Source organism: Petromyzon marinus, chromosome 15 (genome assembly GCF_048934315.1).
Source record: "Petromyzon marinus isolate PM22_M1 ecotype Great Lakes invasive population chromosome 15, UKy_Petmar_22M1.pri1.0, whole genome shotgun sequence".
NCBI lineage: Eukaryota > Metazoa > Chordata > Hyperoartia > Petromyzontiformes > Petromyzontidae > Petromyzon > Petromyzon marinus.
Window position 1 is genome coordinate 5,388,387 of NC_133681.1, and position 13,850 is coordinate 5,402,236.

The following is a 13,850-nucleotide window of genomic DNA, read 5'->3' on the forward strand; positions in this document are numbered from 1 at the left end:
GTTGAGAATGCCGTGACAAGAGCTGCGGGTGACTCATAAAATATAAAAAATATAGTTGACACGAGGTTATATTTGGTTCTCGTTGCAACAACGGCAGCGTGATTGGACGGTATGGGTCACGTGGCGGTGCAAAGGATGAATAAAATGCATTTAAATATTGAATCGGCGATCACGTTTTTTTTTGTTGTATATATAAATGAAAGCAACAGACCTACGTTTTATTCGTTGTATTTATTTATATTTTTTCTTGCAAAGCCTGATTTGTTTTCATTCATAGGCAGGGCCAAATGCATCCTCGTGCCAAGATTTGTTTTGCCTTATTTGGTCGGGGCCCCTTGGGCTGGCCAACTAGGCAACAGGGGAGGGTGGGTGTGGGGTTCGGGCCTTCACAGCCTGCGCGACTACGGAGTGTAAGTGGATGGGTCATTTGTAACCGCGTCCCAAAACAAGCTAAGATGATGCATTATGCAACGTCCGATGTTGAGCAACACTTCACGAATTAGACAAAGTTGTGTGTGGAGGAAAGTCAGACCCTTTAATTTCAGATTGTTTCACGATACACGCCTCAAACAATACACGTACAAATGCATTACCGTACTTATTAACCTGTTTATACCTTTTAAACCACGAGAGTTACATGGATAAATAAGCCGGAATGCGCCTGATCTCATCAGCTGATGGGAGCTAAACAGTTCTGGGCCTGGATAGAGTTTGGATGGGTGACAACCATGCACAACAGGTAGGTACAGGCAGCAGAGAGACGTCAAACAATATCCATTGCTCTTTTACGATCATACCCTCACGACCTGCACAGATCAGCGTGGTGCGGTAAGGTCAAATAACCCTCACGACCTGCACAGATCAGCGTGGTGCTCTGAGGTCAAATAACCCTCACGACCTACACAGATCAGCGTGGTGCGGTAAGGTCAAATAACCCTCACGACCTACACAGATCAGCGTGGTGTGGTAAGGTCAAGTAACCCTCACGACCTGCACAGATCAGCGTGGTGCGGTAAGGTCAAGTAACCCTCACGACCTACACAGATCAGCGTGGTGCTCTGAGGTCAAATAACCCTCACGACCTACACAGATCAGCGTGGTGCGGTAAGGTCAAATAACCCTCACGACCTACACAGATCAGCGTGGTGCTCTGAGGTCAAATAACCCTCACGACCTGCACAGATCAGCGTGGTGTGGTAAGGTCAAGTAACCCTCACGACCTACACAGATCAGCGTGGTGCGGTAAGGTCAAATAACCCTCACGACCTGCACAGATCAGCGTGGTGCGGTAAGGTCAAGTAACCCTCACGACCTACACAGATCAGCGTGGTGCTGAGGTCAAATAACCCTCACGACCTACACAGATCAGCGTGGTGCGGTAAGGTCAAATAACCCTCACGACCTGCACAGATCAGCGTGGTGCTCTGAGGTCAAATAACCCTCACGACCTACACAGATCAGCGTGGTGCGGTAAGGTCAAATAACCCTCACGACCTACACAGATCAGCGTGGTGCTCTGAGGTCAAATAACCCTCACGACCTGCACAGATCAGCGTGGTGTGGTAAGGTCAAGTAACCCTCACGACCTACACAGATCAGCGTGGTGCGGTAAGGTCAAATAACCCTCACGACCTGCACAGATCAGCGTGGTGCGGTAAGGTCAAGTAACCCTCACGACCTACACAGATCAGCGTGGTGCTGAGGTCAAATAACCCTCACGACCTACACAGATCAGCGTGGTGCGGTAAGGTCAAATAACCCTCACGACCTGCACAGATCAGCGTGGTGCTCTGAGGTCAAATAACCCTCACGACCTACACAGATCAGCGTGGTGCGGTAAGGTCAAATAACCCTCACGACCTACACAGATCAGCGTGGTGCGGTAAGGTCAAATAACCCTCACGACCTGCAATGGCGTAGAGGCCCTCATCGAGTAGTGGCCCGACAAGAGGGTTGCACGTGTACCTACAAGGCAGTAGGATTCTGCAAGAGATTACCTCGAAGGTCTAATGTCGTCGACTTTAAATCTACAATCACCGAGCAGCAGGAATTGATGTTGAGGTGTGGGTGGTATCAACAGGCATTGGCCACGCCGATCTAACGAACTGGACCTTTCACACCACGATGGATTCTACACACACCACGTCTGCTAAAGTAATACATGACAAGCAAATTTTATTGTGACCCCGAATAGCGACAATTTATCACAGCTTGCGAGGGAGAATCCACGAGGTTAACTTTGGGAGACAAATGGGTAAAGTGTTCGTTGGAGTTAGGGACTAAATTAGTATCTGTTCTCATACCCACAACTTTAAAAAAGCTGCCGATGTGCCTCAATTCATGTCATGGGTCTCCTCGGCTACTCACAGGTTCCCAAAGCTGCTACTATTCCCTCAACTTCACAATCGTTCTCACGCTTGTTTTGATTGTTGGAAACCAAGAAGCCTTGGGTTGTGGGAGACGGTGGCGTGACTCAATGTGCAGACGGTGCGACTTGCACAAGTTACCACAGACCATAGGGGGCCCAGGCTATAGAGGCAGCAAATTATATTTCTTACACCAGGGCGCATGCCAACCACACTTCCCCTGGTTGGAACCACTACGCAGTGTAGGAAACTTTTATTTTTTTAGCTTAGGCCCACTGAGCTATATAGCTCTTTTTTAGGAGCGACTTGGTCACACATTATAGCTCAACGATGTGGCTTATCAAGTGGGAGTTTATAGCAATCGAATACTCTATAAACGCATGATTCTAAATGTGGAGGGAAAAACCAGAGGACCCGGAGAAAAATCCACGCGAACACGGGGAGAATATGCAAAATCCAAATATACAGCAGGCGTCAGGGTCGGGATCAAACTCACAACCTCCTGTATACCAGGTGAGGTAGTTAACATCTTGCTACGGTGGCACCCCAGTGTAGATACACTATGTGGTGTGGTGGAGACCCGTATGGTCCTGCATGTGGGAAGTCTGGGTGGTCTGGCCACTGTGTTTGTGAAATCATCCGGTGTGGGGAACGTGTGGAGACTGGGCATGGAATGATGAACCAATTATTGTACAATACTCAGAAAACATGCATTGAAATATATGGGAATACATTTTTGACACGTGCATGTTTTATGCAATGCGTTCATGTAAACCATGGAGCCACTAACATATCTACTTTCACAATTGAAAAAAATACATAATTGAATCGTGACCCCGAATTATAAAAATTCATCAAACAGCAAGGTGGGCCATATCATGTCATACCTAATCGAGACGCATTGAGTTTGGGCCCATGATATGAAGTTGCATAGCTTTTAAACATCATCTTGCCACTCGAACAGTGTATTATAATGCCTAGCATACATGGGGAAATCCGTTTTCATGTTAAATTACATTTCTCCATCGAGAAACATTTGGTTTTCGGCCAATCAGGATCGAGAGACTCCCACGAGCCCAAGGCATCAATCATGTGATCACGCACATGCTGCTTGAAAACGTTTCTGGAAATGTTTTGAATACATTTACTCAGGATGCTGGGCTCAAATAGTTTAAATATATATTGGTTGAGGACAGAATAAAAGCGCTTTGAGATTATCGATTTTAAAGGCGCTTTATAAAACTGAGTTTATTAGTTTTTTTACTGAAAACTTTCGTGACTGCAGGAATTCATATTATATGGTTCTTTCGGTAAAGTCACGTAGATAGAAAAAATAATAAAATAATCAAAATAAAGTGAATAAAAATATCACGACGTTTCGATCGCAACACAAGCGGTCGTCATCAGGAACAGGGAGGTTAGCCTCCGAGGGCAAGCTGTTTATAAAGGTTTAGAGATGGGCGGGGCAGCTAATGTTAATGTAGGAGAAAGCTCCCACACCAGCAGGTCTACACCAAAGCATTGCACCTTGTGGGTCATGACTTGATTTGTTTTCTTGTCAACCTCAACAGTCAGCAGTGTGGGTGTGTGGAGCGAGGATCAATGCTTTGATTGGTGTAGACCTACTGCTGGTGTTGGAGCTCTCTCCTACATCAGGGGTGGGGAACCTTTTTTCTGCCAAGGGCCATTTGGATATTTATAACATCATTCGCGGGCCATACAGAATTATCAACTTAAAAATTAGCCTGTTATATTTGGTCAAACATTTAATTAACTCACCCCTAATGTGATGGCTGGAACTGCTTCTCTTTGGCGAAGCGTGTGATGTTAGCTGGTGTTGATGATGTTGCAACTCGCAACTGCTTTTCCAAGTTTGCTCCTAGATTTATTGAATTTCGAGTCCTGCCTGCGGTTGCCTTGGCAGGGCCACACCAAATGATTTCGCGGGCCTCGTACGGCCCGCGGGCCGGACGTTCCCCACCCCTGTCCTACATTAACATTAGCTGCCCCGCCCATCTCGAAACCTTTATAAACAGCTTGCCCTCGGAGACTAACCTCCCTGTTCCTGATGACGACCGCTTGTGTTGCGATCGAAACGTCGCGATATTTTTCATTCACTTTATTTTCATATTCTTTGGGTCTTTCGGTAAAGCCACGTAGATAGCAAAAAAATAAAAAAAATATCACGACGTTTCGATCGCAACACAAGCAATCGTCATCAGGTTAAACATAGCGAGAGCTGCTGAGGCAGGATGTTGTAAAGGTTTGAGATGGGTGTTGCCCAAGGGTCATAAGCGAAGTGGGCGGGGCTATTTTATTGTTATTATTTTTTATATCTACGTAACTTTACCAAAATAACCGTATAATATGAGTTTATTAGTATTATGAAAGGCCCAAAACACCAAGCTGTCGGCAACAAATAAGTTGAAATAGACACCATTTGACACGTTTCTTGAAATTGTGCAAGGTTATCAAAGAATGTGGTGACGATCGGAGGGAATCCCCAATGTCGAGAAGTGCGAGGGAATAAGCAGAAGTCCTTTGACCTGCAGTGTGGTGGTGGAACAGTATGGATGAGACGAAACGGTCAGTGCGTTAGACCAAATCCTTAACAAGATTGGATCAATTATAGCCTTGTGTGAGTCTCGAGAAAATGTCATTACGAGTGTGACGACTACCAGCATGAAGCAGATCACTGCATTCATTCATTTCAGGTGTTCAATTTTGCTCTGTTGCCAATCAAGGCTAAGTGGAGTCTCTTAAACACACTTTTTTACGTTGCCAGTGTCAAGCATGCTTGTGTGAGAAAATGCACAAACACAAATGATTGGGACAAAAACAGGCTTAGCCAATGGATTACCGGCTTTGCTGCCAGCCTCGTGTTGCGTAACTGGCATTCACTAACATTAAAGCGCAGTGTCATTTTACAGGTTTGTCTTGCTTTTGCTCTGCTAAGAGCACTCGGCGTGCTATTGTCGACATTACGCACGTGTAATTTGATTAGGGATGAGATTCTATGATCGTTATTTTTAATTAGTCAATAGCAGTGCCTCCAGCGGATGCAGGGGTGACGTGAACCCATTTATAATCTACCAACTGAAAACACTGATGTACGTATTGAGCTGAAGATTCATTATTCGATGAACCGATGGATCTCTTCACCCCTAATCAGACATACACAGGGGCCATCCATTTAGTAGGTACGCAAAAATCTGTAAAAACTTGACCCCTCCCCCCTCCCTGTACGCACACGCACTTTTTACCCCCCCCCCCCACCTGCGTACGTACGCTTGACGAACCCCCACTACCCCATCCTAAAGAACGGCCGTTAATTAATCCACGCAGAAACGATCAAAGATTAATAATATGAACGTGTGTAAGCAAACAGATAGTCCACAAACGGCTGCATTAAATAATTAAGATGCGTACCTTGGCCACATTTTGCGGAGATGCGCGATAGCTAGCAGTCAGGGGTACTGTGGCATACAAGTGACACCTCTCCCAGTCCTACTGCTCCTGGTAGTACTTGTTGTCTGACAGCTGAAGAAACTGAATTGTGGCTCATTTGAAGACAAATGTAGACAAATTATTATCGAGGCTTCACCCCCCCCTCTTCCTATGCGTACGTACATTGTCAGTAGACCCCCCCCCCCCTCCCATACGCAAGAGTACGCATTTGGGTTAACCGCCCCCTCCATGCGTACGTACGAAATTGATGGCCCCATACTTAAATGGCAAGTGTTGTGCACGGAGCCCAAAAAAAATGCGACCACAAACTTCCATCACTTTGACCCTTGTTGCGCACATTTTAATTCACGCTCATTCCTGTGGTGCAATCCGGGAACAATAGACCGCTTTTATGATGCGCAAAAAGCACATTACATTAAAAATCATCAATAACACTCACCGAAAGAGGTAAAATTATACAACAGATGACGTTTCGGGGAATGGTCCCTTCTTCAAGGCAGAGAAGGATCATTGCTCAAAATGACAACTTTTTCGACCTTTTCCTCTTCCGGTAAGTGTTATTGATGCATGTGTATATGCCCTACTGCCAATGCAGTATCAGAAAACTGCAATTTACATTGAGATGCATGTTTGGGCATTGCCAGACTTGTTCCCAATAAAGTCTGCCAAATATACATAGGCCCTTCCTATTTGCACACTTTGGCAATGTTGGATGTGAAAGATGTGACATGTTCCTATAATGCAGCACTTTAATATGAGACAGGCTTGGTGGATAGGTCATTGGCAATTATGTGCACAAGACTTCCACCTACAGGGAAAAGTGGGAAACAAAGTGGTACCAACAGGCATCAGATTTTCTTCACGTTATCCCTTTTCTTTCACGGGTATATTTCCCCCCTCACCATAGACATGCAAAATTTTCACCACCGGCTCAGGCGTGTACACAACATATGAGCGCGCTGCCCACACCCATTTCATGTGAGATCACTGACATTTGACCTGATCCCTTCATATTGGGAGGATTGTCTCTGGGTGCTCAGGTTTCTTCCCACAAGACTTTTCCCAAAAACATACCAAAGCATCAGGATTTCTCAGAAATCCAAAGGATTTCTTTGGGTGCATACAAGCGCCTCATTTCAAATTCGGTTGCGGTCTCAGGCAAACACGAGATGCGCGTGCCCATCTGGCGTGCAGCGGGAAAGGGGATCTGTCACAAATTTTAACCGAGTGCTTTTATTAGCAGGGTCAGTGAGGCGATCACGTCCAGTTGTTACACGTTTATGCATTCCTCAGTAATTTTAAACTAGGCAAAGCAGGGGACTTTGTTGTGTACACATTGACTCCAGAATTACAAAGCGATTATAAAACAATGAGCTTCAACGACCTAGTGGCAAAAACAAAAAAAAAATCAACAATGACCCAAAAAGAAAACTCTTTAACCACTGCAACTAAAACTTAAATCTGTTCCTTTCAGGAGATAACTATTGCTTGACTGAAGGCAAAAAAAATAAAAACAGTTGCTCTTATCACCAAACTTTGAAATTTTCATAGCTACACCCACACGCAATGTTTTTTTTTACATTTTAATATATATTTCAATCTATTATAAATAACATTCTGTGCCACTCCTACCATGACTGAAAAAAATCAATAGCCATCTCCTAAACTGATAAACTCAAATGCACGTGACATTACTTGCGATGCTAAATGTTTTAAAATGGCATTAAATGTGTCGTATGTTACCCGAGTAACTACAGTGCTGAAATGTGCTAGGAGAAGACATTTCAAAGTTTGGTTTTCACAACAACTGTATTATATACGCAGCTCAATTCCGCACTGCCACTGCCAGATTAACAACAGATAAAAAAACAAAAACCCAGTGTGGAGGTTAAATACTGCAGTGAAAAACAATCCTGTGGTAAACACAACAAAAAATTAAACCGGCGCCGTAGCGATGGAGCGACGGACAGCGCCCCGTGCGGGTCAAAGCGCGTCTAACAATCCAAGAAGTTGGCGGCCATCAGCAGCTCCAGAGCGATCTCGGGAGCGATGGGGAACTCGGGTATCTCTGTCGAGCTGTTTGTGTAGCGCACCTTGTAAGTGAAATACATGCATACTTTGGAGAGGACGTGCGAGGGGATCTCGCGGAAGTTCACCTCGTTTGTTTCGTTCTCTGCGAACTGGCCTACCGCAGATAACAAACAAAACAAGCAAAGATTAATGACGCACGCCTACGGAAGATTACGTTGCTGGCATTTTATTTATCAAATGATCTTCAATAGCAAACACGACAAACGCAAAGGTCTCTAAACACGTTATCACGTTGGAAAGCATGTTGTTTTGCATCAATCATGTCCGACGTTTCGCTCCATGTGCTGGGAGCATCTTAAGGCAATGAGTTCCAAGCACGTGCAACGAACTCACGGACGTGCCAAAGAATACAAGGTACAACCTGAAAATATCACAGAGAAAAACAGCACAAGAGCGAATGCCTAAGAAATATGTTGTGATACATATTTCCTCCATCTGGCTGTGGAAACCATGGAAACCCTCAAGTCTAGGCTCAAGACTTCCCACTTCACTTCTGCATCAGTCTCTCTCAATGAAGTGTCATCATCTTCTGCGTACAGCTCTTTGTCACTCCCCAACTGCATGCAGTGGAATACTACCATTGTCGTCTCAGGCATACATTTAGACTACTTGCTACTGTATCTCAAGATGCTGTATGGAAAGTGGGCACACTAATATTAGAGGCAGTCAGTTATGGGCAGAGGTCTTGCTTGCATAATAACAGGGAGCCAACATGAACCACTGGGGGAAGGCAGTTCCACACTTTAGGGGCAGCAGAGGAGACTGAGTGACCTCCAACTGAGCAAAGGTTTACTGGGGGGAATCTTTATTTGAAACTTTCGTGACTGCAGGAATCCACTCTTTGGTTCATTCGGTAAAGTCACGTAGCAAGAAATAAAATAAAAAATCGCGCCGTTTCGACCGCTTGTGTTGCGATCGAAACGTGATGACCGCTTGTGTTGTGATCGAAACGTCGTGATTTGTTTTATTTTATTTCTAACTACGTGACTTTACTGGGGGGCTTTGAGAAATATCTGCGGGCGCTGAAGTAGTGAACAGAGGGCGGAAAAGTGGGATGAGTCCTGCATAAATCTACCCCTAATTTTCTTGCTCGAACAAAAAAATACAACTCCCCCTTCAAACGCTTCATATAGGCATATTTCCCCGAGTTGCAAAGCATCTTTGAACTCGGATGCATGTATACATTTTATTCACGTAAAATTTATATTTTACGCGACTTATGTAACTTACCAGGGCCACTCAGCATGGCTTTAATTGTGCCGGAAGTTAGTGCATGATCTCTCTTCACAATGAACTCGTGGCCGTCAGAAGAAACCAGCTTCACGTACATAGCATCTGGACCTTCACAGCCACCATAGATCTTCTCTTCGCCATCTGTCACACAGCACGGCCCAGAATGCAGATTTAAAAAAAAATTCCACCAACAGATAACAAAAGTATTTTATGTGTATACTTCATTACTTAGTCTCACCGACCACGACTCTAGCAAAGTTTCGCCAAAAGTTGCTAGTGTACGGTTCAGTTTGTGTTGACGTGTCGATGGATATTGTGGTACGAGTTTCAAAAAACGGGGCACAGCCTTTTTGTGTCGTCCAGTAACACAGATGAAAATATCCAAAGTTTCCAAGGTAAGACTGGCACTCAAGTGAATCTTTAATTAAGAGTGGGAGCAGGAATGTGTGCTTATCCAACAGAATGACAGGCCTTTCCATTTACTGTGCAACTAATTTGGGGACTGCTCATGCAGGTAATCCGAAGCGTCATATCACCACTCACAATGCTGATTTTACGGGTAAATTTCCACCGGGCTTTGCTAAAAGGGCTGTAAAAATGCCTTTTTAAAAACAACAGCTAACCACTCGGCAAGAAAAGATAAAAACAGCCATGACCGAGTTAAAGAAATGCATTTTCACAAAATTGTGTTATACTGCCAATAACCATTTCTTTAGAATATCTTTTTGTATTTGGTTTGTTGTCCTCCCACCGCACGCACAATTAGCGTGGTTGGCTACGTACGGTGCCAAAGAAGTACGGATGGAAAGTCACATTGACTAGCATTAAGGTTGCTTGGCTAGTACCAAATATATATGCTTTAATTGTGCGTTTGTTATGTTTTATAACTCTGGTTGCTTTGTTGTAACAGTTATCTGAATGTATTGTATACGACTATATTAGTCTGGAGCATATGACAATATTTAGCCACCACTCTAAAAACACAGCCTCCCATTCAATGTGTATTCATATGCAGTACAGTGCGGCCAGACAGAAAAAAATGTTTGTACAAGAAACGTAATCTAATTACATAAACCAGCTTTGCTCATTAAAAAATACATGCTTAGGCATGACAAGGTTAAATCCAGGTAATTGTTGGTCAGCTTTCTGGTGGATTGCGGATCCCATTGAGGTCCAGAAAAAAATGTTTATCACAGTGCTTGGTGTATTGCCAACCGCTATTCTATGCCAGGGTCGACATTGGTGAAGTCACCCTCACAATGGGATGGAATCGGTCGCCTACCTCTGGAAAAATATCAGTAAATCAACAAATAAACCTTTTATACAGGCAAATGTAAGGATGTTTATGGCAACAAAGTGTTCGATGTGTCATCAAGAAAAGATTTTGATGGCGATGGATGGGACTCATGTGGAGGGAGGAGAACACGTGACCGAGATATTGGAATCGTATCTCGACATTGGTAAACCAGGGGGAAGATAAATCCAGGTCGTGGTATAAAATAAACAAAGGTATACCGTAGATGTTTTCTCCAATTGTGTTTGGTATCCCATCTTGAGACGAAGCATGATCTCACGCAAGCAGAGCAACCTTTCATGTTAGATAATCGCCAAGGGATGGGAGACCATCAGAACTGCCTCTGAGAGCCCCTTCAAGTGTGTCCTAACGTTCCCACAGTAGGTGGCAGTATTTTCCCACCTGCCGTGCATGATTAACGGCAGAACATTTTTCCAAGCTGTAATTATCGACAAATTAAGTGCAGTACAACAATTTATGCAATTTTTTTTTTCGTGTAGAGACCATGAACTCACTACAACGAAGAACCAAAGTTTATTAAGTGGGCTGAAACCCAGGAATCTCAGTGGCGGTGGCTCAGCGCTCGTCTGACCTCTTCCCCCCCGCACCCCTCTGGCCTCCTTGAAAAAAAAATCTAACTTTTAAACACTGCTCTGCCTGTGTTGTGCTGTGACGTGCACGCAGCTCCAGTGACGTCTCACCCACCTCGTTCCCTGTGTGCCATTTTTAACGGTGAAGATGCTGCTCCCTGGCCAGAGTACGGTCACCTGCCAAGGACAAACATCTCGTTAGGGCCACCAAGCCTCTCAAACAGTGGACAATTAGCAACCCGAAGGTCGTCGCTCTCAAAAACGGTGGTTTCTGCAAGCAGTACACCGATCGTGAACATGAAGTGAACGCACGCTACTCAAAGCAAAACTGTCAGTTGCTGTATAAAAAGCACCGGGCTACCAGACCGCATCTAAATGGGACCAAGATTTGCTGTTGATGCGCCGAGAAGTTGAAGCCGTTGACAATTCTGGAAAACATTGATCCAAGTGGTGGAGTTTGATGGGCTTAAACGCTATTTGATTTTTGGCAGAGACACTCATCTTTTTTTTAAATGGTGCTATTAAGTTACATACTGTACCGCAGCTCAACATACACCTTCTAAACGACACCACACAGAGGCAGCACAACTTTAAATGTTGTGATTAAGAACAAATGTACATCATAAAGTGAATATAAATATTGTTATAGCCGTCTCGGCTGAACATCTTAACCATCGACTGCTGTTTCAATCCTGTGCATATGCAATAACACCCAAAGCCTATAAGTTGGCTCCGTGTCCAAGTCCAATCGACGGTCTTCAACCAAGTGCCTAAACCTCAGTTGGTTGTCATGATTGCATCAAGGCAAAACAATGAACCAACCTTTGGCCGTTATCTATTCGTTTGATTGCATATTTTTTTAATTGAACGTTTCTGACGAGAGGTCGACACTTCCTGTGCATTTGCTAATTTTTCCACGTAGTTTCCTTTGTCCAAGCAGGCTGGGGCCTGGCTAGAACTTGAATGGGTTACCACCGCGATTCACAAACATATTGTCAAAAGGTCATGCGAGGCTAAGTGGTGGACAACAGTGGACAGTGCAACATCAGCTGTTGGCCTGTACTTCTTTGCTCCCCCGTCTTTGCCAACCCGCACTGATCAGCGTTGGTCAAATAGCCCCCCGTCCCTCAACACTCACACGCCGTGGTAAGGCCCTCATGCAGCATTTAATTTGTACATATACTGTATACGTACATTTGGAACACGTCATGTCTCAATTGAAAACGAGACTTTTGAGTCTCTAGGGAGTCTCGCGTCTTTAGGTATCCTTTGTTTTCCCAGGCGTGATCACAAAGGATACATTGATGGCATACATATACTTTCACCTCGCCACTATCAACGTACAGTATATCATATCTGCTCGTAGTAGCGAGGTACTTGAAATTCATACTTCGGCAGAGGTTGCGGGTACAATGAGTTGCAGAGTTTTTTTGTTGTTGCGATACTTGGGATTGTGAAGGACGATCAGCGAAGCCGTTTCACGTTGTACCAGCAAGAAATGCCACCGTGCCCAACAATAAGATGGCCTTACATCATCGCCTCGACGCAAAGTGAATGCGGCCTCACTTTTCCAGCCGCCGGTCTGTGGCTTCACACGAACACACACAAAGGCCCTCTCTCTCTCTCTCTTGAGGCAGCGTCAAGCCTCGCCGTCAACCAATTCAGCGGCCGCCGCGACATCCACGAACACACAATCACGCCCGCTCCTTAAATAAACAAGCCGAGTCATCGAATAATACGAGACGCCCGCTGCTTGGACGCGCAACAACAACAAAACATAAATGTCCACGGCCACCACCACCACCACCACCAAACTCGAGCGGCCATGGTTTGGCCGAAAGTCTCGTTCCTCCCCCTTCCTCCCCCACCATCATCGCGTCGCAACGTTCCCGACCACGGCAACCCGCCTCTCGCGCGGGGGGAACGAAGACGGCGACGGGAGTGGAGCGGGAGGAGGGGGACAACGCAGCCGAGGGATTACAACAAAAAAAGCCGAGCGGGGAGAGCGAGTTAGGGGGCCCGCCATGCACACCTCTTGTGTGCGGCCCCGCGCCACCACGAAAAGTCGCTCTCCCGACGAGCAGCGCGGAGGTAACGCGATTTTTTTTTATTCCCGGCGTTTGACCCCCTCCCCTCCCCCACCAACATCAAATTTCTCGACCAGTCCGGCACCCGTAGTCGTCTCTCCACTCCCCCACCCCGCTACCACCACCGGGTGGCCATCTTGCTAGGGGAGAAGTCGCCGCCGGTTTTCAACGGCACCGAAAGCGCGCCGTGATGACGTCGCGCATGCGGTTCTCGCTCATCGGCGGCAGCTCTCTCCTTTACAAAGATGGCCGCCGAGTCGCACACGCGCGTTGGAATCGACGCCGCCGACTAACGTCAGCATTCTCGGCCAGTGGCGCGCGGTGTCTGCAAATTCACCCGCTCGCGACAGACGAGAGCAAGTTTAATGGCTGAATACGCGGCAACCGAATCACCAATGCTGCAAGTTGCTCTTCGTTACGAAGTTATCATACGCTTTGTGAAACGAGCAGACGTTTTTTGAAGACGAACACGTAGCTATCAATCGGTTTATTCTCCCGCGACACTTATTTAACAAGCGGTTCTTACATTGTTTATATTCCGATCTAAAAGTGCTAATATTGAGATTTCATTTTACCCCCCCCCGCCTCCTTCGTGCAGCCACAATAAGATAACGCAGCGAGACGTCACCTCTGCATTACATTTCACAACTCGGATGGAACATGACTCTAATCCCCGCCCCGCACTACGATTGGTCTGCTCGAGCACGTGATCGAAATTTTT

General features: G+C 45.6%; 1 protein-coding gene across 3 annotated transcripts; it reads right to left on the minus strand.

Annotated features, from left to right (window-relative positions):
• Nucleotides 1–6,148: 6,148 nt before the first annotated feature.
• Nucleotides 6,149–13,780, minus strand: ELOC (elongin C). 3 transcript variants are annotated; one of them, XM_032954738.2, is made up of 4 exons: nt 13,656–13,780; nt 11,158–11,219; nt 9,156–9,299; nt 6,149–8,019 (listed from the first exon to the last, which is right to left on the minus strand). In XM_032954738.2, the coding sequence occupies exons 2-4, from the start codon at nt 11,174–11,176 to the stop codon at nt 7,829–7,831; spliced, it is 354 nt and encodes a 117-aa protein (XP_032810629.1). In that variant the 5' UTR covers nt 11,177–11,219; nt 13,656–13,780; the 3' UTR covers nt 6,149–7,828. The 3 variants fall into 3 exon arrangements, with proteins under 3 accessions (XP_032810629.1, XP_032810627.1, XP_032810630.1); XM_032954736.1 differs by lacking the exon at nt 13,656–13,780 and adding an exon at nt 13,075–13,222; XM_032954739.2 differs by lacking the exon at nt 13,656–13,780 and adding an exon at nt 12,950–13,016.
• Nucleotides 13,781–13,850: the final 70 nt, after the last annotated feature.